This window comes from Meleagris gallopavo, chromosome 1 (assembly GCF_905368555.1).
Source record: "Meleagris gallopavo chromosome 1, MGAL_WU_HG_1.1, whole genome shotgun sequence".
In the NCBI taxonomy this organism is placed as follows: domain Eukaryota; kingdom Metazoa; phylum Chordata; class Aves; order Galliformes; family Phasianidae; genus Meleagris; species Meleagris gallopavo.
In genome coordinates, this window is record NC_139404.1 from 54835206 (window position 1) to 54863159 (window position 27954).

The 27954-nt window shown below is 36.2% G+C and overlaps 1 protein-coding gene across 1 annotated transcript; it reads right to left on the bottom strand.

Moving 5' to 3' along the window:
- Positions 1–386: 386 nt before the first annotated feature.
- DRAM1 (DNA damage regulated autophagy modulator 1) lies at positions 387–19327 on the bottom strand. Its single transcript, XM_010713106.2, has 7 exons — positions 18939–19327; positions 13135–13202; positions 11782–11924; positions 8829–9006; positions 7743–7801; positions 5470–5562; positions 387–3222 (listed from the first exon to the last, which is right to left on the bottom strand). Exons 1-7 carry the CDS (start codon positions 19094–19096, stop codon positions 3178–3180), a joined length of 744 nt encoding a protein of 247 aa, XP_010711408.2. The 5' UTR covers positions 19097–19327; the 3' UTR covers positions 387–3177.
- Positions 19328–27954: the final 8627 nt, after the last annotated feature.

The following is a 27954-nucleotide window of genomic DNA, read 5'->3' on the forward strand; positions in this document are numbered from 1 at the left end:
TGAATATTTTGCTCTTCCCTGCTAAGATCTTAGGTGCTGGATCATTTCTTACAGTTTTCAACTGAGAGCCACTCTGAAGTCCATATTGGAGGTTGCTTTTCTTTACTCCTTTTGCTCCTGCATTCCTTAAAATAGTGCAATATACTGTGATCTCTGGCTCAGCACACATGGGAGATGAGCAGAAAGTAAAGGTGTCCTATGATGAAGTGTTATTTAAATAGTTTAAGTTGGTTGGGTTTCATTTCCTCGTGATTTCTGACTGTGATAGAGAGTGGTAGTGTTTCATCATTAAAGCCCGCTGCACAGCCTAGAAAAATGAAGCTGTGCACTTTAGGAAGGGGTGGAGACAGGATTTAGTGTAACCATTAAAAAGAACAACTCTCATATGATTTACGATAGTTTATATAAAAGTTTCTCATTCACTCACAATGAACTGACAGGTAAAAAACATCATGCAGATGGAGTAGATTAGAAAAATATTTTTAGCATAGTTCCTAAGAAAAAAAGATCTCTATTTCTTGTTGCTAGGAAATGGGAAGGCAATAGAAGAAGGGGCAACAGAAATAAAGTAACAGAAGTATGCTATGACATTATCTGTATGAACCTCTAGAGATCATTTGTAACAAATTAAATGGCATTACTCAACAAGAGTCATGGTACAATTTGATAGAAGAAAATTCTTTGAATTGCTTGTAACATATGAACTCACACTGCAACTGAAAAATACATGGGATCTGGGATAAAAACATGCCTGGACTCAGAGAATAATCAAAGTATTTTCAGTAGTCGTTCACTGCACAGATGAAAAGGTTGACAACCTGCATGTTGACACCTCTGGCCTAATGAATTAAATGAAGAGTAAATTCTTGTTGATGTATTCTTTTGAGCATGGCTGTAACTCATATAAGATAGCATGATAAGGCTCAGAAAAACTGGAAGGATTTTATTAAACTACATTAGTGCATTAATTTTGATTTTAGCAAAAAAAAAAGATTTTATACATATATACATATATATATATGTATCCTGCTTACTCTGAAATGGATGTGATTTGTTTTTTGGGTTTGTTTTTTTTTTTCCTTCTCAGGAGACTGTAAGCACTGTAAAAGTTGACAGATTGGTTAAAATTATTTTGAGGAGGATGGGGTACAAGAGATTAAGTAAGCAAGAACTCATTTCAGGAGCCTTGTGTTGGGAATTATTGAAAGTTTTCAGTTTTCTTCAGTGTTTGCTGCCTCTGTGCCTTAAAAATTGTATAATATTGTAGTGATTCTTACTTGAGTCAATAAAGCCCAAAGAAACTATTTTCTTGTGTAAGTGAATTCACTGTAAAAACGTGTTAAACTTTACAAAAGGCTGAACTTCAAGTTAGCATGATATCTTTTGTCCACTTACAGAGTTTCGTAAACTGATGACATCAGATCTCATTTGAAATATTTTCAAGTTTCTTATACTTTAGTTTGAGAGAACTAGGAATAAAAAGCCAAAGAACAATTCACTATACAATATCATAGAATCATAGAATCTAGAATCACCCAGGTTGGAAAAGATCTACAAGATTCCAGTCCAACCATCCACTTATCACCAATAGTATTTCATATATTTTAGTGAGAACATGAAATATAGACTTAACTTGGCCTTTGAAAATAACAGGATGTCATTTCATGGTTGGTATACAGTTTCTGATGAGTATTTCTGATCTTTAGACCAAGGAATATGTGCCCCTTAACACACAAAACATTAAGTCTTGCATCTGATCTACACTAGATTTTACTTTCAGTATGATCGTAACTATAGACCTCTGCGGGCTAACCTGAAAATTGTAGAAATCAAAACTGTCAGAGGAAAACATTTTTAATATTATTATTTGGAATAGCTTATTAAGAAAACATGGATGCTTTTAAGTTGTGAAACAGATGAATTTATTACAGTTTAAAATACCCATTAAAGGAAATGCCAACAGAAGACTAGTCTTAAGGCATCACTCTCCAAAATTAACATTTTTTTTATCTCGTGGAAAATTAACAATTGAAAATCATCAATATTTCTGCAAAAAAAAAAAAAAAAAAAAGGGTGATACACCACACCTAATATAATTTTCACAGAATTTGATTGGTAGCCAACAGGTTAATGCGTTAAGTGGAGGTAGTGAATCAGCGCATGAAAGAACATTTTGCCTTCAGATACTTGGTAATGTGTGACTGCTCAGTTATGTCCTTTCTGAGTACTTCATTACAGGAGTGCATTAATAAAATATGCCGTATCTTAACCACAGAAGCTCCCCAGGATTATTTTTTTTATTTCTTTACGTATATCACACTCATGTGCTTATAATTGAATACATGAAAACTATTGGTGCCTCTTCTTGTTTTCCATTCATTCTCAATAACTTTTTGGAGACCATCATTGTAGATTAAAACAAAGACTGAAAAACTTCTGCTCTGTATTAACCAAACAGCAGTATGATTTCTTTTTAGTACATCTTACATAAATGTAAATTTCCTTCCCATTCCACTTTAGTTTTGAGCTTCCTGTGGCCAGCAATGCATAAAAGGGGAAAAAAGGGAATAGACTTTTACGATGTATATTGTGCAGAGATGATTAGAAAACATTTTTCAAGCAATATAGCTAAAACTTCTACGATTTGTGTCCACCATCAAAAACTTGTAGTATAGTGTTCCAGTCAACTAACTGCAAATACCAAATCTTGAAACAAAGATGCCAGCTTTTGCTTCCTCCACAGTCCTTGCAACTTAAGAGTAGGAGTTCAGATTTAGTGTTGTCCGTTGGCTTTGAACTTTTCAAACTATTTCCAGGTTGTATTTTCTCAAGTTTAAAACCAGTGCAACTTATCAGACTTTAACAAATGAAAAAACTATGGCTCTGCCCAGAAGGGAATAGCTGAGGAAGTCCACATCTTTTAAATGTTTCTATAGTTTACTTCTATTGCAGTATTTTGTATATACAAAACAATATAAAAATTACAACATAATGCAAAAAGGGAGCAGGAATATTGCTGCTAGTATTTAAAATGTTTTGGTGGATGCTTTTGAAGATGTTGCAGAATTAATGGTGTGGGTTCTTCATAGAATTTAAATCCCTGCTCCTCTGCAATGTTTTCCATAATAAAAAGAAACATAAAATATTCATCAATGCAAAATACAGCGTTCTCTGCTATCAGGAATCTTCGTGTATTTCTGTTGATATCCTTAAAGTAACTCTCTAAAAGAAAAATAAAAACAGACCAGCTTAAGATTAATTAATTTTACAGTTCTGTGATATACAAGGAATACAAGGAATTATAAGAACAAAATACATATTTTAGTGTAATATGTACTGTGAGAAATATTTAAAAATAAAGAACGATTATTTTTCTTGTAGTCTGGTGTTTCGTTTCCTGGATTAATAGTTTGTCTTTCTTTGGCACTGATTAAGACAAAAAAAGAGAATGCAATAAAAAAAAGTATTTGTCAAACATTGACACTATATGCCATGTTATTTTATAGCCTGTAAGTTAAAATACATACGTTTTATTTAGTCTTTTATTTATTGAGATCATGTTATATTTAGTTAAACTTTCAGTGTTTGAATTTTGTGATTTGAAGGAGAGCCACTAAGTTATTCTCTGAGTACTACAGTACTGACTGCAAATGTGTATCTCCAAGGTATGACTTCATTGATAAAATCAATGCTGTCAGAAATGTAATCATCAAACCGTGGTGGACTGGCAGTAAATACAAGAGAAGACAAGTGGTAAATTTGATGATGGTACTTGAATATTTTTTGTCAGTTTTGGAAGGCAATTACAGCCTTTAATATAATTAATTCTGCAATTTTGATCAATTACATTTTTTTTCAATACATTTATTTCAGCATAATCTTGACTTCATTTTAATACGGGAAAACCCTGCAGTCATAGTCTATTCAGCATTATTAGTCACAGAATCACAGAATCACAGAATGACTTGGGTTGGGAAGGGACCTCAAGAATCATGAATCTCCAACCCCCCTGCCACATGCAGGGCCATCAACCTCCCCATTTTATACGAGCCCAGGCTGCCCAGGGCCCCATCCAACCTGGCCTTGAACACCTCCAGGGACGGGGCATCCACAACCTCTCTGGGCAGCCTGTTCCAGCACCTCACCACTCTCATCCTTAGCTGAAAATTGATTTTCGCATATGCTCATGAAAGTTAAGTACAGATTATATATGGATAAACCACATATGTGTTAACTATTCCCATGCTTAGCAAGCATGTAAGTGAAAAAGCAAGTTATGCTAATTACAAAATTTTATGTGATCTCATGTCAAGCTTCAGTTTTATGACTTCGAGAGTTCCCACTATTTTCCTTACCTCCCCATCTCCAAAAGTTCTGGTTACAGTTTCCAGCAATTTATAGCAGCACCAGTTGGCTCACATATGTGATCCCAAGTAGTTCTTCAGTTATGCAAGTGTTTGGATCTATAGTTTTGAACTTTCTGGGAATTGCGTGAGAGAATGGTATTTGTGAAAGACCTACATATAAGATACAGTGTCCACAGTGATTTAGTTCTTACTTATGGTACAAAACAGCATTTCTCTGTCTTTTCTATCTTTAAATGATGCAGCTATGTTATGGAGAAATCAAATATCCAGAACTCTGAGATGGGCAAGGAAACAATGATCTTCCTAACATGTACAGTGGCATCTTCAATAGGCACTTACCATGAGCAGTGTTTTTTGATGTTTTTTTTTACAAGTTCTTCTGCTGAAATTAAGCCTCACATGTTCATATTTTTAGCACTTAAGATCCCTGCAATCCCTGAATCAAAACCCCATGAAACTGCAGCTAAAACATAGTGGGTAAGCAACAAAATGTGGGATGAGTAAGCTGAAGAAACTAATCTCAAGTCACATAAAAGTGTTTTCTTTTTAACTCATCTAATATTTTCTCTTCTTATAGCCATGTTTGATGAATCACCAGAAACTGAAGTCACTCCAGCTACCCAAAACAAAATGTTTTCATGTTAGTACTATTCAAAATGTACTTGATATTTTACACATTATGAGGGAACAGGTATCAAAATATGTAATTTATGGAAATAAGTGAAACAGCTACATTTGAAATAAAGTATATTATTGTATAAAATACCTCATGTAGAAAGAAATGCATTTTGAGTTGCAGCATTTGTTTTGGTGTTGTATTCTCTTTTAAGGGTCTCTTTCTACAAAGCCATTATTAAATACAGATATGCATTTATTGAGACATTTTCAAGACCAAGCATCTATTAAACTGATTTGTAACACTATTTTTTGTTTTAAAAAACAGAGGAGAATATATTCATGAGGTAGGCAGAAATGGTTTATCTGAAAAAATTTGTTTGTATCGCTTTGATATTTCTAGCTCAGATAAAGAGTAGCAATTTTCTATTGCATTTGTTACTCAATTCGTAGTTTTCAGTCACTGATAAAAGATGCAGATACTAACCTGAAAATCTTTAATGAATGTTAAGAAGAAGAAGATGAAACCAAAGGCCACTGTCCATTCACAGATTGCACTCATGAAATGGTAAGTATAATCCTGATGGAATGAGGCACAAAATAAATTTTCAGAAAAAAACAGCTAAAAAAATAACTGTGGAATGTTATAAAAATAAGCTTGAGAATAGAAATTCTCATTGATGTACATGGCAGAAATATACAATATTTTAAAGTAAGAGGGACTACTTAAATTTTGCCATTAAACTTTTCTTATTATTTGGCATAAGAAAAGGAGATTCATAATAATATGAAACTTTATGAAGTATGTGTAAACAAATCCTGATCAGTTACAAACACCTTTCTACTCCCATTTTTTGTCTGCAGTATGAGAACGGTTTTTATTATTTTTTTGCATATAAGACATCTTCTAAATCTGTAAAGTCTGATGATGAATGTTGAAAAGGTTTTATTCCAGGCCACAGATTAGATAGTCTTACAGTGCCACCAGGTAGTATGGTGCTGGGAGTTCACAGCAAATCTGTCAGAAGCTTAGTGCTCTGAGGCTTTGAAAAGAGTAATCTCTAAAAGACAGTGTATGAGTTGAGAAAGGAATCCATGTGCTTCAAATGATAAATCACTTGGAGTGTTCCAAGCTTATATAATAGGATCCTGGACTTTTATTTAGGAGCTCCAACTTTACAATAATTAAACAGAACAGTACTATTTAAATACATAAAGATACATTCAAATACATACTATATGAGCCTATATCACTGTAATATTAAAGAAAAAATAAAAGCAGTAACAAACCTAACAATCTTTTAAACAACTTATACTCAGTAAATTTAAGTGTGTTTCTTTTCCATCAAAGAATCCACTGTGCTTGTTTTATGAATAGCTAGCATTGTCACCAAATTTTATGCTATTTTATTTCAAAGGGAAATGAAATCTGATTTCGTGTGTAAAATCACATGTAGTTAGTTCAGGTCTTTATAAAGATAGATATTGTTAAATGAGAAACATTCATAAATTCAAAAAATACTCTAAGACTTAGAACTCATCATCCTAATGACTTATTGTATAAAAGTTAATACAGATTTCATTTGTAGCAAATAGTAAGTATATTTATCAAGACTGTATACATCCCATTAGGATGTATACAGTTTAAATATGTCTTGTGCATAACTATGGAAATGTATAATGTATCTATAATATATAAATAGATAAGAAAATTACAGTTAGCACAAGATCAACACATAATTGTCACCTGAAAAATATATGTTCATATGTAAAGAATATCAAAGTGCCCATATTCAAAACTTTTACTCAGAATCACTGAGTTCAGTAGTACTATCCCTTACAGGAAATTCTCACAGTGTTTTAAAATGGATGGCAACCATTGTATGACTGCTCCTTATCATGGAAAGTCCTATATAATATGACACAAACAGAATGAGAAGTGTTTCTTTATGCGCCGTCAACAAGTATGCTATCTTTCAATAAAAACATTTTTTCATTTCAATAAAAAAAATAAAAACAACAAAACAAACCTCAAGAGGTAGTTATTACTAAGATTATCTAACTTTAGAAATACATTTATCAAATGCTTACTGTTGAAATACAGTTACCAAATTTGCTTTCATTAAACACTTGAAGCTGGATAAACTCAGTGTATTATTTAACTTGGTTTTGGAATATCTCCATGTGGGAAAGTTTGCCCAAAAATAAAACTTGCCCTTCATAATCATTCTGATAACACCCAAAACCACTCAAATACCTGATACTTACTTGAGTATGTCTTACCTCAACCCCCTAGTGTTTACCATGCTAGTAAAGATTAACTAATAAGGAACGATAGCAAAAACTGAGAAAAGAAATGCAGCAAAAAAACTTGAAAACATCAGAATCAAATTGGTTCGCCTTTGTTCCATGTATGACATTCATTTTCAAGAACTGTGACCACAGAAGGAAGTAGAACAAGTCATTACCAGAACATTTGTTTTTTACTCTTTGTTCTACTGGTAAATTTCTAGTGCCTAGTTAAAACGAAAGTCTAACTGTCTTCAGTTTTACCCATCCGTGATTTTAACCAGCCACAATTTGCTAATGAAGAAATAACAGTAAACTAACAAAAATAAAAAACCAGTGACCTTCTGTTCGTAAGAATGTACTCTTCAAAGTCTCTGAGGAGTGTGTAATGCTATACACTTTTAGACAAACATAACAGAATTCTGCAAATAGTATGAAACTGAGTAAGTTGGCTTCCTAATGGAATTTTACCTTTTCACTTGGAGTCCAATCAATTTTTGTCATGGAAATTCTTGAAGCAAACACAATCACTGGGGAAAAAACAGCGTAAAGGAAACTATAAAAGTTAATGAGTGATAGCAAGAATGTCTGCTTATAAAAATAGATTCCATTTTCCCCCTTCTATTTCCCCGTTCTCTAATACAAGAGATCCTGAACAACCAGAATACCACATCAAAATTTTAAGACAGTAAATAAAGTGTGTTATTAAAAGGGAACGAATGCTAGCAATCAGAACATATTTCTAAACAAACGAAGGTCTTGTGGAGTTCTTCCAAAGCACTGAGAGTATGGGGAGACATTCCAAAGCATAGCTCAAATTGATGACTGAAGACTGTGGCAACGGAGCCTGGCGATGTTGGAAAGGAAATGAGCTCATTTTCCATAGGTTCACAATAAGAACCTTGATACATTTGTATAATTTTCTCTCACTTTACAGCTGCTGAAAACAAAAGCAGTCTGTAGCTGGATGACATGATAATCTGCTGCTACCAGTTTTAACACTGGAAGATCACTTAAAATCTAATAAAACAAATGGAATTACTCTAATTTCAGCAAGCTGTGGCAAAATCCAGGAAGTGCATTGAGTGTGTCTTTAGGAAGCATGTAGTTAAGCCAAATGCCAGCAAATATGAACTAAAGCATCTGCTTAGGCTTGAAGGAAATCTTACGTATGCCAACAGTGTTTAGAGTGTCTGAATTAGATTTTCTGTAGAAATGGTGCCCTATCTTTTGCAGGTCTTCTACAACCCTCTATAAATGAAGGAGGTGGGGAAGCTGGTCTAGCTGACTTCCTGATGTTCCTTCCTATCTGAATTATTGTGTAATCCCACAAAGAACATCAGGGCATTGGTACATCTTTTTAAAATGACCCTGAAGCTAAACTCTATGCTATAAATAATGTTCTGACAAGCTATCTGTATTATTATAGCGGAAATATTTGAGAGTCCTAAGCAAAGACTGTAACTTCATTTTCATCCTGTATTAGCAATGGTGTAACTTCAAAGAATGATCGTGGAGGCATAAAGGGAAAGCAGTGGGATACACTATAAAGGATACTGGGAATGAAAAAAATGCATGATATTACAGATATGAGCATCCTTATGTGACACACAAAATAAGTGTTCCATTGTGGGCAGGACTTGTAAGAGATTATAGATTGAAGCGTTATGTATACAACACCACAGCCAAATGCCACCAAAGCTCCGATGTCATGGACGCTGGGAACAGACAGCTCCTGGAAAGAGAATCAATACAGTGGTTAGTTGTTTATTTGTACCATGGTAGGAGCCGGTGAGCCTTGAGGTGATAGCTACATTATGCTGAGCATGTAGAAGCAGCAGGAAACTCTCTTCTCCAAGTAGTCTACATAGAGAAGATGAAAGAAAAGGAGAAAGAGTAGCTCAGAGGGGTAGGCTAACCTTGTCCAGAGTCAAAGTCAAGCACAGAAAAAGCACAGATAATTTTAAGTGCTATTCAGCAGTTGATTATTGACAATTACTGTTTTCACAGGCAGGAACTGGCTTGTGTTTTTCTTAGGAGATTCTTATACCTCCTTTTTCCCTTTACTTTGCTGAACATTCTCTTTCTTTAGTGTTGAAAGTTGAATCTGCATTTTTACGGCCATACTAACAGTGAGGTTTCATGGCAGCTGATATGAACCCTGACTGCTATGGCTTTGTCCCCTACGCTTCAGTGGCCAGTCACAGGGTCTCGGGAAATGAATCAGCAGAAAACTGGTTATATATTAAAAAAAAAAAAAAAAAAAACTGTTACCTAAAATAAGTTATTGAGACAAAGATCTTCCACTGTCAATCTCTTGAATTATTCAGCCCTCTTACTCTTACTCTTAAGCACATCAACAGTAACTTTTATTAATTTTCCACCAGTGAAAATATCACTACATGTGGCCTGTATTTTTGGAAAAAATCTAAACATAGAATATTCTCTGATTTCAAACACAAACAAGTGAAAAATCTTGTAAAGAAACACTTCGAGATTCCAAAGAAATTGTTGTATTCTAAATGTTAAAAAAAAAAAAAAAAAAGTAGGAATACTAAGTTACGCTACTCTGGAATCCAGCATCAGACAGAGAAATTAGCTTCAAATTTATATTTTAATATCTTTTCTGGCTGGTGGCCACTGTTCTCTTTTTCTCTTAATGGGGATTATGTTCACATGTTCTGCTTGAATTTTTTTCTCTATGCCTTTTTTTCTACTTATCTCCCTTCTATCTCTCTGTGATGTATTAAGTTCTGACAAATTTTAAAGCATGTTTCTCACATAGGCATTGCAGTGGTCTCTCATCTACACTTGGGCTTTCTTCTCCTCTGTCCCACTTCTTTCCTTCCAAGCAGAAATGACAGTATTTGGTATAAAAAGCATAAAGCATTACTGCTGGCTTTTACATTCAGCTCTATATACAATATGCAGAGCTTTTCTTGTACAGCTCTCAGTCTTGCTCCTTTCAAACAGGCACAGCTTCTCTAAGAAACACATTACACATAACTCCTACAGTACTGTAGGAGATCTTGCTACATCTGGTGTGGTAAGCCTCCTAAGTCTTCTAGTCCAAGGCAGTGAGATCTGTCTTTAATCGTGTTTAATGTCCAAAAGGCAAAAACAAACATACTGAGACCTGACTTTCTGCTTTGCCTTATTCATTAAGAGCTACAAAGCTTTTCCTTCTATATCCAAATATATTCTTAAAGCTATCCCTTCACTGTCTTTCATTTCCACATCAGGCATTTCATTATTTAAAATAGAGAACAAACGCCTTATTCACGACCATAACTTATTTTTGCGGAGTGTTTTTTGCTTTTAGAGAATTCACTGCTAGGGTTTTCTACCACTCTTATTCTCGCTTCTGTTAAGTGTTCAGAGAGCAATACCATTAAAATCCCATTTTACCTAGCATACCTTACCTTGCAGCAAAAGCATGAAAAATTTTCCTTGCAGCTAATTATACTGCTTAAAACTCATCATAAGTAGCACTACATTTGTGTAAGTGTACATCTTACATATTTCAGCAGTATTTCTGAAGTCTTTTCAATAAACCAGGTATTTTGCTTAGGAAAGAGTGAAAATGAAGTGATGCCCAGAAATGTCAATCACTTCTACTACGATACTTGAGTATGGAGGAAATATATGAACAGGCAAGGACAGCCAATAAAGGTTAGATAAGAACTTCTGAAACATTAAGAGCAGAATTTCTACTTCCCTTACTCTCCAAATTACTTTGTATGCCTTATATAGCTTTTCCTTATTAAAGCTGAGTATGCTTTATATTTTAGGCCAGCAACACTGCTACCCAGCATCTGATTTTTTTTGTGTGTGTGTCACTTATAAATAAATTAAAATAGAATAATATGCATTGTCTGTAACATTTGCTTTCTACGTGCACTGCTTGGAGGTAAAAATAACAATAGCAAGATAGCAGTCTGAGACAGAGAGATTATAGTTTGAAAATAGCATGTCAATTGCATTCAAAAATTGTACTGGCTGCTGATGCCCCTCACAATCTGTTTTCCATTTCTCTATACCTTGTCAGTTTATTATATGAGCATAACAGTCTTTACCAAAACATTTCTAAAAGTAGACCATCCTTTGAAGGAAATATTTTAGCTGTTCCCAAAGATTTAAAGGCAACATCTCAAGCTACTTGCCAATTAGACTTGATTTGACTCTGAGATGCAGAATGTATATGTAAAAATATATATATATAAAGTTGTTTTCTAGTACAGGCATGTTACAGGATAAGCACACATTGAGCCCCTTACCTACATAGCTATGCAAAAAAAAAAAAAAAAAAAAAAAAAAGAATTGGGTTCATAGGTTAAACCAAATCTGTAGTTTTAAAGCTGTTAAAAAGCCGGGAACAAAAAAGACATTCTTGCTCCTCTTGCCAAATATCCATACTGGGATAACATTCACCATTCAGATTGATTACATTTTTAACTGCTAAAAAAACCTTTAATTTTATGTTTTTTATGTTATGAAAATATGATCATACCTGAAAAGTTGCAACTATGCCCATTCCAGTACAACCCGTCAATCCAATACACAATGAAAACATGTTGCATGAAGACCTAACAAAGCGCAATGATTCATTTTGCTTCTCTATTATTAAATATCTGATATACATCGTAATTGCACCTAAAAATAAGAAACATTTTTTAATGTTCATTTATCTCTTATATTTCTTGCTCTATGACAAATTTACATACATAATTAAATTATAAGCATTATGTGATAAATACTACTGCCTTTAATTTTGCAACTATTCTTACACATCTTAAACTCAATATTGCATATCAGTGTCATCTAGAAAAAACTGCAAATTGGTTAAAGAAAATTATGAATTTGAATACCATATGAAATACCACACACTGGCTTTCCACATTTGGAATAGCTGTTACAGTGAGAAGATCCATAACATGAAAGTGGGAGAATTCCTTCTGGTTTGATACATAATTTTGTACTAGAATTACATCTTTTAGTAATGGACACCTTGAAGAATTAATACATTTTCATAGTCTGTACACAGGAAAAAAAAAAAGTAACTAGCTCTGTATTCAGAAAATATTCACAAAATTTTGAAGCAGTTTTGGCTAATCTTTCATACAACAGGGTCTCCTTTACACATAGATTTTATTGCAACCTACATGACCCTATAAGCAGTTCACTCCTGACAAAAACCTCCATTGATTTAGAAGATCGTGGTTGAGTAGCATATAATAAGTAGTAGACCACATTCCATGAAAAAAAGCAATACTGTAATTCAGTTTGATAACACAGAACATTTCATCTACAGCTAGAAAATTAAATCACCTAATGCTGTTCATGTACTAAGATGTTAATGAAATTCAACTAGACAGTATGACTGAATGAGTCTCTTTGAAAAGGTAAAATGTGGGATTTTACTCTGCATGAAGTCCATCACAGACTCCATACACACAGTCACATAGCTATTGACCTTCCATCCCCTAGAAGTAAATAGGAACTGCCAAACTTTCTCATTCAAAATAAGCAGATTCAGTAGAGGAGTGGGCATCTTCACAGAAGTCAATTGTTGCCTTAACACCATTTTTTAACACCATCTTTCCTCCACTTCTTATTTCCAGTTACACCGACTGCTTTGCACTGATTAAATGCTCTTCAGAGACAGAAGGGCCACTAAGGTGACAGTACTGGCAAGCACCTGGACCTCTGTATGGGAATTCCTTATCACTGATATACCATGAAGTGGTTATTTAATTGTAGATTATTTTTTCTGCTGAACATTTGTATGGACTCCAATACAAGCAGAGAACATTTGCAAGTTTACGTTTCTTTACTGCATTCAGATCAAATAGTTTATACATACCTAAAAGTGCTGAAATATTAATCATAAAGCCAAAGATACCACTCTCTGGAGGTTTAGTTCCAGTATCACTAAAGCAAGAAGAGAAAGAAGAAATTTAAGGTTAATTGATATCTTTAAAACATAAATGAGATGCACAAATGAAACCCCAAGAGGTATGTAGCTTGTCTGAACTGCTGTTATATATATATCATGTTTGAATATAAAAACTGTAACATCACCTGCAGCATGCTTAAGCTCTATTTGTAATACTGAATCTTTGTTTTCAGAAAGAAATCACATATTTTGAGGATAATATCTGAACTGAACTGTATTCCTTCCTCTTCTGTATGCAATATGCATAGTGTCAGATTGCAATAGTTTGATCATAAATTAAATAACTTAATACATAAATGATATTTTATCCACTAAACTAACACTGTGATAAACCTATCTAATGGCATTCAGTATTCTAGAATGTTAGAGAATTGAGCTTAATTTCCTAACTTGTTTCAAAGGACCGTACCCCAGAAGAGCAGTTGTGCTCCAACGCCTGGGAATATTGCTAGGCATTGTTTAATTTTGTAATGTAGATGTAGCTTAAGAGTACTTTCAGTTCAAGATGTTGCAAGTTTCTTTTGCTGAAGCAAACTGTTCTTATAATGGATAATTAGAAGTTCCCTGGGCCAGAGAAATGGAGCGTGAGTGTGAGAATATCCATGTAAATACATTCATATAAGAAATGTCATCTTTAGAAGACATATATTACCTAGAAAATGGAATACCTTCATCACAGAATCCTTTTCCCTTTTTTCCCTACATAGGAGTTAACACCCATACCAGAGAATGCCTTTGCCTTACAGGACGGACATTCTCCTGGGAGGATAAGGGTTCAAGTCACCTCAAGTAGGATTCTTGAGATTATGTGAGTGCTCTACATAAATAAAAATACAGCAATGCCATCACCTCTTTGCATTATTTTTATTTGTCTAAAACACAGCCAGCTGAGAATATCTATTAGATCAGACTCTATTGGTCAAGCCAATAGTAAGTAGGTAGCTCATAAACCCTTACATAATTTGGGTGTGATTGGGAGTTTTCAATCACTCACCACTACTGAGAGGCTGTGGTGCAATTTACTCATGAGTACTAAGATGGTTGTGTACTGTAAACAAAGGCACTCAAGGAACACTACTCTCATAAACACAGGGAAGATTTTAGATAATGCTAAAGTTCAGTGGAAACTGAACGTAGACTCTGAGAATGAAACTTTCTCTCAGGTATATGATGAGGCAAGTAGGTACTAGCTAGAGATTTTCAGTATGTTTCACAAAGTTAAATCCTCTTCATTCCAGCAGAGAGGCTGGATTAGTTTTCATGCTGAACTTCAAAACCTACCGCTGAATGCAGACAAAATGACAAGTTCTCATCATGAGCGCCTGCTCTCTAGCAGCCAAAAGAGAAAGTTCTCTCTGCATACACAAATGCTTTCAAACAAAGATGTTGACAATTTTGTTAACTTCAAGACAGAAAATTATGGCCACACAAAAATATTATTTGTATTATGAAACTACATTATAATAATCCCCTTGCACTTTATAAAGTATTTGAGTTATCAGCTGCTAATATGACTTATAAAGAATGGGAGAAAGCTTGGAATGTGGGGAGAACCCTTTTCTATTACAAGATGATGCAAAACAAAACAATCTTTTAATTCCATTTGATGTGACAGCTTCCAAATGTTCAGACAACGAAGACTTGGGACACTCCAGCTTTTAGACAAGTTTTCATAACTTCTCAAGCATTAAGAATCGCTACTCATACGTATTTCCTTGGTGTAATGCCTTCTGAAGACTTGTTGCAGCTTGTCTTCTGTATTAGTTGTTTCTTTTAGGTATGGAATTAATGAAAACAATACAGTGATTCTTATTATGTTGTTTGACACTTCTGAAAACCATCTTAATCTTTGCTTTGTTTGGCCAGTTTTTTTAATCTTGAACTTCACATCTTTTCCTCATCTTCCTGGAGTGTTTTCATAAGTACAACTGAGAACTGCATTTAAACAGTGGGCCACTTGAAGTCCTTGAAGGACTTTTGCAAATCAGAGGCTGCTCTATGCTAAGTACAGGATTGTGATCACTTCAAAGCTTCTGAAGGGTGTAGGTGAGAAGAGAATGGAATTGGAACATGTAAAGAAAGCAACCATTTGAATTTCTTGGAACACTTAACCACAAGAGCAATCCAAATAAGCTGAAACTGCACAGATCTCCAGTCATTTTTTTAATTAAAACTTTTCTTAAGCAAAATCCTTATAGCTGGTGAATTTTGCTATTGTAGTCTTTTAAACTCAATGATTTTAGAAGTATGCTTTCAAGTTACTTCATATCGAGAATATTATATCGTATCTACAATATATTTAGAAAGTGTAAATCTTCCTATTGCCCTATTTTCAACTAAAAATATTCCTAAGACTAAATGAATACTTAGATATATTTTTGTTTTAATTCTGGTCTGTCACTTTGGAATAAAAAATGTAAAATTATTCAGTGACAGTAACTGTCTTGTAAAGAAAAGGAAGAAAGAAAAAGGCACATGTGAAACAAAAACTTGTGCTCATTTATTTGCAATTGTGCACAGGTGAGCAAGTCATGGACAAATGAGAAATGTAGTATGAAAATGACAGTATTTGAATCACCAGCTCATGTAGCAAATTCTTCCAAGTCCAGCAGTCTTCTAAAAACTTAAAAGAAGAGCAAGTAGAGCAGAAGGGGAAGAAATATTTTAGGCCCAAAAGACTCATCATCATCATCATCAGATTTTCTGTATAGACATCATAAGCTATTTCACTCCAAACTGAAGACTTACATTTCAAGATAGGAAGACTATATTCTGACATTGGCACAGTTTCAATGGCAAGTGTAAATGTGGTCTTCCTCTCACTGAGGCAGCTGTCACATGATTAACAAATACAGTGAACAAGTTACCTGAAGGCATGCATAGATTACTTAAGAATCTAAAGAATTTGAGAAAAGTTGAACTGAAAATTGTCAATACTTCTCTCCTTTGTCCAACAGGAATTTCCCCATGCAAGCTCAATTTCATTTAAGACATTGCGCAACTGAAATCTTGCAACATTCTTCCTCTTTCTTTTTATCACACTAAGTTTCACTTAATCACTGAATCCCGTGATTCAGATTTTCAGCCCAAAGCAACGATATGCAAAATAAGTGTATGAACTATAAATATTGGCCTGAGTACATGGGAAGAATAGTAGTATTCCCAAGTGTACCTTCTACAAAGATCATATGCCTGGACCATACATTTTTAGAACTACTTAAAATTCACCAGCAGTCAGTGTAAAACCTGAGTAAAATGTTGTATTAAAAGCTATTAAAATAAACAAAACATCTCTCTCTGTCAAAAAAAGTTTTTTGCTAGATAATGCAGATGGCCTGAAATATTGCATTTATTTGTTTGTTTGTTTGTTTGTTTGTTTTTTATTGAAAATGTCTTAACTGTCTTGTTTGCTTTTTTTTTTAAAGGTATACAGATATTTATAGTCATTCCTTAGCTAACGGATAGGAATGTTTTAGGGTGTTTTTTTTTTTGTACTGTTTTGTTTCATTTTTTTCCAGTTAGGTATTACCTGCACACAGCTTATGTTGGAATTAACTATGGCAGTCAGTTGTGATACCTTCATCAGAGTTTTACATCTGTGACTTCTTGGTTTGATCTGCAACTTTAAAAAGAATTACACAAGCCATGTCTTTACTGTCAAAAACTTAACTGTTAGTACAGTTATACATAAAATATGCCCTATTCGCTCATATTTTACTCAAGGACTTGGCATATACTGCAATAATACAAAACACTATTTGTCAAATTTCTTATTATAAAACCTCAAAACCTTTCCGAGCACAAACCATGTACTGAGTGTGGACACAGTTACACCAAATGGTTTATTTTTCTTGGATAACACAGGATAAATTTTTTGTGCCAGTAAAACTGTATATAATCAGAGGAGAGTAGAACTTTGACTATGATTGTTGGGACTATAGATGATATTTGCATGTACAGGAACAAGGCTTTCTAAGAGCTGTATTTGAGTAGACGATCTTAAGAAGGATGACATAAGCATGAAGCTCAATTTTCTTTGGCTCAGTTTGAATGAAGCTCAACTTTCTTGTGGGTTGCAATGGGTTGCACCATCTAACTTGCTTATGTTCACAGACTTAACTTTCAAGCAAATTTAAGTGTATGTACAACTCAGGTTAACGACCTTACAAAATTGCATTTGTTCATAGATTCTGTCAAGAAATTTGACATAGATTTACTTTGAAACATATAATTGAAAAGCTTCTTTAGATATCAAAAACCATCCTTAGATTTCTGTCTCACCTTTACTCTGTTAAGAGACAAATGCTAGTAATTTCCCTATTTGGATTTAAATATTAACTATATATAAGCAGTGATTTATACAAAACTGTGCTTCAGTGACTAAGATAATGAGATGGAATGGAATTGAACAGAATAGAAAGGAATTGAATGAATCAGAATCATAGAATTGCTTGAGTTGGAAGGGACTTCAATGATCGTCTAGTTCCAACTACCCTCCATGGACAAGGTTGCAAACCACTAAATCAGGTTGCCCAAGGCCCCAGCCAACCCAGCATTGGGTGCCTACAGGAACGGGGCATCCACAACTTCTCTGGGCAGCCTGTGCCAGTGCCTCACCACCCTCTCAGTGAAAAATTTAACCCTAACATCTATTATAAATCTAAAATTGAATTGAATGGAATCAGCTGAAGGGATTGACAACAATCATTGAATCCGACAGTCTGATCACTTCACTAGCAGTATCCAAAAACCTCTTGAATGCCGGTGGGCATGCGACATCAACCACCTTGCTGCAAAGCCTGTTTCAGTGTTTGATCACCTTCATGGTAAAAAAAAAAAAAAATTTAGCATCTAGACTGACTACATTTCTGAAGACAAGATATTAGAAAGAACATACTGGTCATAGAATAGAATCACAGAATCATAGGATAACTAGGTTGGAAAAGACCATTAAGATTACCTAGTCCAACCATCAGCCCATCCCCTGCCCTCAGTGCCACATCTACACGGTTTTGGAACCCAGGAACAGTGAATCCACCACCTCCCTGGGCAGCCTGTGCCACTGAAGCACCATTCTTCTTAAGAAGAAATGTTTCCTAATATCCAATCTGAACCTTCTCTGGTGCAACTTAAGGCCATTACCTCTGTCCTATCACTATTACGTTGGAGAAGAGGCCAACTCCCCCCTCGCCACAAACTTTCAGGTCATTGTAGAATAGTTTCCCCTGAGCTTCTTTTCTCCAGACAAAACAGCCCCAGTTCCCTCAGCCGCTCCTCATCAGACCTGTGCTCCAAACCCCTCACAGCTCCATTGCCTTCTCTGGACAACCACTCATCTCCTGGTTAGTCTTCTACATACATTGCTCCTATGGTGCAATTTTTAAAATGCCTACTTTTGTTTCCTAAACAAGCCAGTTGTGTCTCATCATCACCTGTTGCACTTTGGACCAGTTCTGGAGTTTTTCAAACAAACAAGGAAAAAAAACCCCTGCATTTACATAACTTAGTACGAGCATTCAGCATCAGTTTCCCCAGGATCAGGCCAGCAGCACACCTCGGCTCCAGCCAAAACCTCTTCCAGACCCTTTTTTGCATATCTGCCAGCACGTAGATCCCGTGGTTCCGAGGGGTCAGGATGTGAGGAGGCAACGCATGTGAAGCACGGGTCTGCCCGCTGAGCCCAGCGCCCCGGCAACCCCGACCTTCCTCACCTGATGTAGGGGACGAGCGGCTCGACGTGACCAGCCAGCACGGCGATCACATAGGAGATGATGAAGGCGGCCGAGGACCAACCGACAAGCAGCGCGGGTACGACAGCCACCCCGGGCATAAAGCACAGCATCTCCCGCTGCCGCCCTGCCCCGGGCATCGGAGCCCACAGCCGCGGGGAGTCACCGAGGCCACCTCGGGCCGGCCCCACCCTCCCGCCTCACGCGTGTTTTCTGCCTCCAGTTCGCTCGGGGATCCCCTCCCCGCCGCTCGCAGCCTGCCCTTATCGCTTTCGTTTTCCTCAGCGCTCCACGCCGACGGTGCCGCCCCGCCCGGCTAACGGCCGACAGCGGCCAACGGGCGGCGCGAGGCGGTGGGCAGCTGGGGCCCGGCGGGAGGCCGTGGGTTTTGCGGTGCGGGTTTGAAGCCCTCCTCTCCCCGCCCCCACCACACACACGTTCAAAACACCTCTGACACACTGCGCGACCTCCGTTTCCACGTGTCTGGGGTTTCACTTTTTCACACGCTGAGAGGGGAGCATCCGAGTTCACGCTTTGCTTGTGTTCACGCTGTCAACAACTACTCAAGTTTATTTCTGTTTGCTTTGACTGTACGCATTTGTCTGCATTCCGGACTAACACCCGTACGCACGGTCACTGTTCCCAAAGGCGAGTGTGGGTGGTGCTGTGTGGAGCCAGCAGCTGGACTCGATGGTCCCTGTGGGGCCCTTCCACCTCAGTATGTGCTGTGGTTCCGTAGCTCTATAACCCATCTCTACCATCTCCTTAAAAATTTCATGTGAGTTCCACTTTCAGTAGCAGTTGCCCAGAGAGGCTGTGGATGCCCCATCCCTGGAGGTGTTCAAGGCCAGGTTAGATAGGGCCCTGGGCAGCCTGGTCTAATGTTGAATGTGGAGGTTGGTGGCCCTGCACGTGGCAGGGTGTTGGAGATTCATGATCCTTGAGGTCCCTTCCAACCTGGGCCACTCTATGATTCTATGAAGTTCCCTATTCTGAAAGCATTGTAAGGCAGGAGCTCAGTACTCCCCCAGTCTTCAGAGACACAAGGAACCAAGACGCTTAGGACAGCATACCTGGGTGTAAGTACAGAGAAGTAACGGCACAAACTGCTCTACAGTTAAGACTGCAGATGTGCTGAAGGCATATTGAGTGCCTTTTGGAATAGCATTCTGCTCATATTCTTAAGGCGTAACTTGAGTCTAATAATTCACTCATACTTCATGATTATGCTGGAGCACTTTCACACACACACATAAAATAAAGCCCAACCATTTTAATGGTGGCTAGTTCCTTACTGCTCTGCAAGAGAGGTGTTTTGGATGTAGGAAAGACAAGGGCTTAAGAAAATAAAATAAATAACAGTTAATCTTTCCATAGCTCATCTGTCTCAGTAATTGCAAGTAGCAGAAACTGTCTTGCAATGTGTTTATTTCCTTTTAAGTTAGAAATGCAAAAAAATAATGGGTGGAAATTAATATTTGACCTGCCTTAACATGCACTACTATTAAGTTTTGTGTTACCCTCTATGACAAGTAACCTTGTTTTGTCCGTTGAAACAAAAGAATACTATTCAGGCACTATATCCAGACTCTGGTACCAGTGAGCATGTATCGGACAACAGAAATGCACTGTTCATGTATGAGACTGCAGAAGTGTATTGAGGTTTGCTTTAGTTACAGAAAAAAAAAAAAAAAAGAAAAGAAAAATATGTTTTTTTCATTAATAACTGAATATCATTTTGGTTCTTTATAGATCCAACGTCACATAAATGTCAGTGAGCACTGTAGGGGACATTGTTGGGAAAATGTCAAACATTTCATCCCCTGTTCTGCAAAACTATACTGGCTATATTTCTGAAAGTAGCAAATAACTCACTCTCAAGTGAGAGTTGAGTACTTAAATTCTTCACATGACTTTTCGCAGTGCTCGGGTCTGAAAGCAGGTGGCAACTTGCTATTTGATGATCACTAGCAAAGGCACTTTGTTGCTATGTAAACATTTATTATTGCTCATGTGATACATTTATTGCAGGAAGTAGTAAGAGCACAGAATTTGTGAGTGATGATCTTTGAATTGGTTTTGTCAGTGGCATTTTTACATCGTTCTTTACAAGATCATTAGCAGTTGCAAGGAGTAATAAAGACAGGTTACTTACAAACTTGAGGAGGAGACACTTACTGTGTTTGAGAACATTAGTATGTTATTTCAGAGAATGTATTTTGATTTAATGTGCTTGGGACAAATTTTGTTAAAGCACCTCCAGCATGAAAACATGGTCTTTAATGTTACTGGAATTAACAAAATGATTGAATTACTTCCTAAATATATGTAAAACATTGGTATAAGTTTTCATTTGTCAGAGTAATATTGTATTAGATCTACTAGAAAAATAAAGACTAGATGTGAAAATAATAACATTTGTGTGAGCTGAAAGCATGTAAGAGACCTAAAATAGATCACGCAGCTGGTAGTTGTATACCCGCTTCTATTTCATTTGCAGTCTTTTTCCATTGGTTTTATATTCATTGAACATTTACATCTATAATGAATATAAATAAAAATAGAAGATTTTCTTTATCACATTACCTTCCGAGTAAAGTCAAGTAATTTCTAATAGCTAAGTTGCATAAGGGATATTCAGTGCAAAGTGTGAGAAGTTCATGTCTTTGTTCTATCACCTTAGTAGCACTCATTGCTTTTTGAAATATTTTGTGCTAGAATAAATTTCACCTCAGCATCTCCAATTTGAGGCCTTTTATATACTGATTTTTAAACATCATCTTATTCTGCTCCTCTTAAAGTCCATAACTGTATTTTGATCCCCCAAATTGTACTTGTTACTTGAATGCACAATTACTGCCTTGTGGGTATGTAAACTATTTGTCACTGGCAGGCAATCCCTTTCTAGCAGAAATGTGCATAGATAAAACTAACTTGGATGGAAGGGCTGGGTTGAAGGGGCAGGTACTGAAGCAACAGCTGGGCAGTCACATTTTCTAGCTATATAAGCATCTCACTTAGACTATTGATAAAAAAGAGCATTGAATACTTGCATGCTTCACTTCTCTGGTATATGTGTCTGTCAAACACAGACCATTTTTTGTCTTGTGAATCCATTCTAGTATGTAAACAAAGGGGCTGAGAGGGCTTTGGACTGGCTTCTAAGTAGTCCTCATTTTCTCTGAGAGGAGCTGAAATAGACATTGCTGAGGTCTTTGTTCCATCAATATGGCCTTGATACCGATTTCTTTCAGTCCTTCCACTTGGTGATCTAAAACTCAATGCTGCCTGAGAAGTCTGCATGCACAGCTGCTGTGCTCTTAAGGGCAGTTCTTGGGAAATTAGTGTGTTTGGGCAAGTAGTAGACATCAGAGTGATCTCTAGCTCAAAAGATTCAGGTTATTGTGGTTAAATAAGTCAAAGAAGAAAGATAGAAGTTCTGAATATGTCCCATTCATCTGTTTTTACATAACTCATAAACAGCAACCTAAATAAATTGTGTAAGTTGCATAGACTTTTTTTTTTAAAAAGTGTATGGGAAAAGCATAACTTAACTTAGATTTTGAACATCTAAATAAAAATGAGAAAATACTGTCCACAGTTTCTAATTTCAAGATCATTTATTGTAAAGCAACGTGGAGCACAAAAGACCTTCTTAGAAGTCACTCCCTTCCTGGGTAAGTTGGTCTCCATTACTTTGATTAGTTTTCAGATAGATTCAGTGGAGAATTGTTACAATAGCTTCTTCCCTAATTTGGTAAAGAAGTTGCTGGGAGAGGGAAGAGCAAGTGAAATGAGAACATGACAGCAATGGAAGTCTGCAGCTTGAACAAAAAAGAAGCCAAGTACTTTGGTTAATTTTCAAAATCTTGTTTTTTTTGCTATGCAGAAGCTCAAGGAATAAACTGTTTGTTAGCATCTCAGCAGCCTTGACTACTGAATGCTTAAAAATTATTACCAACACCTGACAATCCTTTAGCAAACACTACAGCAAAACCAAGTGATTTTTCTCTGACATCATATGTACTTTTTAAATGTGAGTAAAAGATCTGTCCCAGGCATCCTCTGGCTGTAATGCACAGACATTCAAAAATCCCAAATAAAATTGAAAAAATATTTTATAGGTCCTTGTGGTTTCACCTTTTCCTTAAACTTGAGAGTGTTTCCAGAGTAAAAGAGAAACAGGAAGCTCCAAAACATTTTGAATACAAAAACAAGGCCTGCACATTTTGAACTTAGAGATTATTTCTGGGGCTTATATATAAGAAACTAGGTCCAGATATCTAGAGAGATCCTCTGCAACAACATATCCTTTGGAGTTCACAGACTTATGGCTGCTCATAAGCAGAACTACATCTTTCCAGGGAACAGAGGGAGAAGAGGAAGTCTGTTGCTTTTCTAAAGAAAAGTGATGGATGGTTAAATAGGATAAGGAGGGTGCAAGAGTTGTGCAGCAGCTGGGCACCACTAAGGTAAAGATGTTAATGGCTGGAAAAAGCAAAGAAGTTGCCAGACATAGGTTGTGCCAGAATTGGACATTTATAGGAGGAATCAGAGACACTACCTGTGACTTCTGCAAAAGGCTTTATGAAGAGTTCAGGCTGGCTTGTGGTACCTCTTCCCTTCATTCTCAGTCACATGCCAAAGTTCTGCAACCTTCTAGTAATTAAAGCATATATTTGCAATCACTTATGCTGTGAGGCATTTATGATACTGTATTAATATTTCAGACAAGCAATATGTTTTAAAATAGTTGTCAGGTACTACTGAACATGAGAAAATATACTTTATATTGCTCAGTTTGTTCTGGTTTCCTATATGGTTAACTAGACTGCTATATCTAACCAGATGTCTAACCACATAGCAGATAAAGTCTTCTCCACTCTCAGAAAAGAGCAGACACATCAAAACTATTGTGAAGTCCATTAAGAATTAGGAGAGGTAACTCTTGAGTTGCAGTTGTATAGTTTTCTATCTGACAGTAGTCTGATATCAGTAGGACTGATATCTCCCAACAATACTGAGATTGGGTAAATTTTAGTCCAGAATTTCTGGAGAAGACTAACACTCAAAAGGTATGCTTTTAATTCATTTACTCCCTATTTTTGCTGTATAGCTTTAAAAGTGATGGTTTTCAAAACAAAAGCATTAATGGGGTAAATCTTAGCTTCCAGAAAGCACAAGCTGCAGACTGTTGTGGGCTACCAGTGGCAAGAGAGAGAGATTATTCAGCTGCAGATTAGTCATTCTGCAGTGGCTTTGTGCTCTGAATGAAGTAGTCAACATCCTGAAGCAGGTAGTATGTGAATTTGTCGCTAGAATTTTAATTTAACACTGTATTTTTAGGAAAAAATGAACATGTTTTCAGGAGAAAGGCAGACATTCAAAATAAAATTGCATTTTTTTTTTTTTTTACACAGTTTTGCCATCTGAGCAAAATGCCTTTGAAGCTTTCTTACTAGAGCACAGTAACTGACTATGACTTAGAACACAGTTGTTTGCTAAAGAGGAAGGGAAGTCATGAAATTCATCACCTTGAGTTCAGTCAGGATGCAAAGGAATGAAAGAAAACAGATTCTAAACTGAGTGGATTTGATTGGTTTTGGAAACACTATTATTATTTTTTTTCTCAAAAAATCAGATATTATTTTCATAATTTTCATACATTTTCATACAGAACTGAAATCTCTGTTCAGTTTCAGGATGTTGATCGGTCTTTCTCTATCACAGCATATTGCTAAATCTGGAATTTTCAACTATTTCTTCCTGTTTATACCAAGCTTACTCAGCACAGTGTTGGCCTTAGTGTTTGCTCCTTTCATAAACTTCTTTCTTTCGAGTCTGTTGACACGAACATCTAGAATAGCCACAGATACAAATACTTCAGGGTAACATTGTGAAACCTCTTTATGACTGAACTGTTTGTTTCAAGTTGATACAAATCTAACAAACAAAATGTAATTTTACAAAACCTAAATATTTTGTCTGATCCCTTTTGAGAATTTTTTTTTTTTTTCCAGTTGTAACAAACTCTGTTCTTCATCCTTATTTGGCCTCTGCCAATGTCCTTCATAGCTCTTCAATAACAAAGACTTGTGCCCCATGGCAACTCTGAGACTAGAAAGAATATGAAATAAAGATAGGAGGATTCCTCCTCTTCTGTAAAAGTACAATGGCATCAGTATAATGAGACATCAGTGAATTCTCAGCTTTGTATCTAGGGCACAGACACTGCAGTAACTTCAAGGAGCAGAGCAACATTTTGTCTTATTTGAGTGAGAAAATGTGGATTGAGGAAAAGTTCATTCAATTCTTAGAGAAATTGGAGAAAAGATTGTAGAATCTCAGAATTATCTAAGTTGGAAAAGACCTTAAAGATCATTAATTCCAATCATCAACCTGACCTCCTGAGTCCCATCCCTAGACCATGTCCCCCAGTACCATAAGTACATGTTTCTTAAATACCTCCAAGTATGAAAATTCCATTTCTTTTTTTTTTTTTCCCCAGTGCAGCCTACTCCTATGTCTAACTACTCTTCTCCATGAAGAAATTCTTCCTGATGTGTAGTCTAAAACTTCTCTGGCACAACACAAGACTCTTTCCTTTCCTAGCAACTCTAATGAGATCAGAAAATACAAAATAAAAATAGAATTGCTCCTATTCAGTAAAAGTGCAATAGCACATCAGCGTTAATGGTCAGCTGAGAAAAGAGATCAACATCCTCATTGCTGTGATGTCCTTTCAGGCAGCTGTAGAGAGCAATGCAGCCTCTCCTCAGCAGGATTTTCAAATTTAAACTTTTTTTTTATTTTTTTTTTAATTTTAATTTTTCCCCAGTACTGAGTAAAAATTCACTAGGTGCAGTTAACCAAAGTGCATACACTCATGGAGCTACAGACTAATTTAGAGATAATCCACTACAAGGTACAACATCAAGGTCTAAAATCATCTTCCAGAAACTGATGCTGACCTCTGGGTGGTGATCTCTGTGGGAAAGAGTCTTATCAAAGACAAAGATCTCTGTAAACAGTGAGTCAAAATGAGAACCTTCTGAATGAGAGAATACAGACTGGTGTCTGTTACTTTATTCTGTGATGTCCTGAATGACTGATGTGGATTTCATCACTGTATTTGGTAGATAGTAATACTAACAAATTCACTGTGCTTACTGAACTACTTATCCCAATATGCTTAAGGTTCCTGCTTTAAAGAGGGCTTCAAAGTGTAAATGATTAAATTTATTATATTAACATGTATTTTGGGGGAAGAACAGAGAGAAGTCCTAGAACACCCTACTGTTGTCTCTCATCTCCTTTCCAGAGAAAGTAATAATGCAGCTCTTCAAAACAATGACAAATTCACCAGTATGATTTGACTACTGTTAAGGCCCTACCCCTCTATAGCATCCTCTGTTGATTTCCAGGAGCATAGGAAAAGAGACGACTTGGAATGAACGTGCAACTGTAGCAGAGAAATCTTGATATGCTTTGGTGAGGAGCTGTAGAGGAAGGCTGCAGAGGGAAGGAGGGCTGTTTAAAGTTTCAGGTAGTCAACTGCTATTCTGTGTGTTAACAATGTAGTTTTATGTAGGAAATGAAATATTTGTACAAAGTACGTACATTGAAACATTGTTAAGAATGCAGAAACTCAGAAGTTAAATGGTTCCTGAGCATGTGCATTACAACAGAGTTAAAGGTGAAATATCTGGCTACTTTTTCTCACCTCCATCCTTCAGTTGCATTGGGTGAACCCACTCACAGCTGTGCAGTTCTTCCTTTTTTTTTTTTTTTTTTTTTAAACAAAAGGCCTGTTGTGAGTAGAAGTGATGGGTGCCTGAATACAATAAGCAAATATAAGTTAGCCTATTATGCAAAACTTACATGACGATGGCCAAATCACTTCATACAAACTTTCTATGGGTAAGTCATCACCATTCTGTACTTTATTTTTGTTGTGTGATTTGGCACACCACTCAGAAGCTCTGAGCATTCACAAATGTAAATGAAGTGTCTAAGAGCTAAAAGCTGAGTCTTCAGAGTACTGCTGCTTAGCTCTAGCACTGTGGAAAATTAGTCCTAAAGTAGAAGGAACGAAGCTTGCAGAATTTAATTTCTGCCTTTGTGCTTGATAACATTTACTTCACAAAGATGCTACTTGTATATTCATGTTTGTGGAGTAGATCATACAGTGATGAACACTGAAAGCCTTTGAGGATGTTAATTCTCTTTTCTGTAGAGCAAGGTTTGAGGAGTGTGCAGCAAATATTATTCCTGGCTAACAGAGATGCTTAAGAGTTTAAGTTGATTGTTCTTAGTCCTTTGTCTTAACAACAGATAATTACATTGTTGCCTCACATGTTAAGCTCTTACTCTTCTCCCTTTCCAGTAAATGAAACTGTAAAGATCTGGGGAAAAATAACCCCATAATACTTCAGCTTTTCTAAGAGAACAAAAGGGTGAGCAGTAGATTGCTATTTTCCCAGGGCAGGAATGAGGAAGAGTAGCAACAACTCAAGGCTTACAGGATCTCTAGTCTCATTTAGAAGAACCAGTAAGCACTTTCTTTTGAAAATAGGTTTTACCCCTCTCTTGAAAAGAAGGCCTAACTACAGAATTCAGAGAGCTTGCTGAGACCTAAGACATAGAAGACAGTGAAGGCAACTTGCAGAGAAGTAGAAACAAGATGAAATATGTTTTATAATGATTTGACTTAGTTAGATTACTTCATATTCAGTGGCAGGTGTGACTTTGCTTAAAGTGCTGCTACGTGCATCTTAAAGTTAGTACGAATACAAGTACAGTTATCTAGATTATTCTAAGAGTCCATGGGTTTACATAGGTAGTGATTTGGCAAGGACCTTAAGTATATGCTTAATTATAATTGCAGCCTGTAATTTTCAGTTATCCTGACACCTAGTGGAATTCATTGCTCCAAGCAGAATATATAGGTTAATCTGGTAGAGCAACTGGGGAAAAATAAGAAAATTGTGTAATTTTT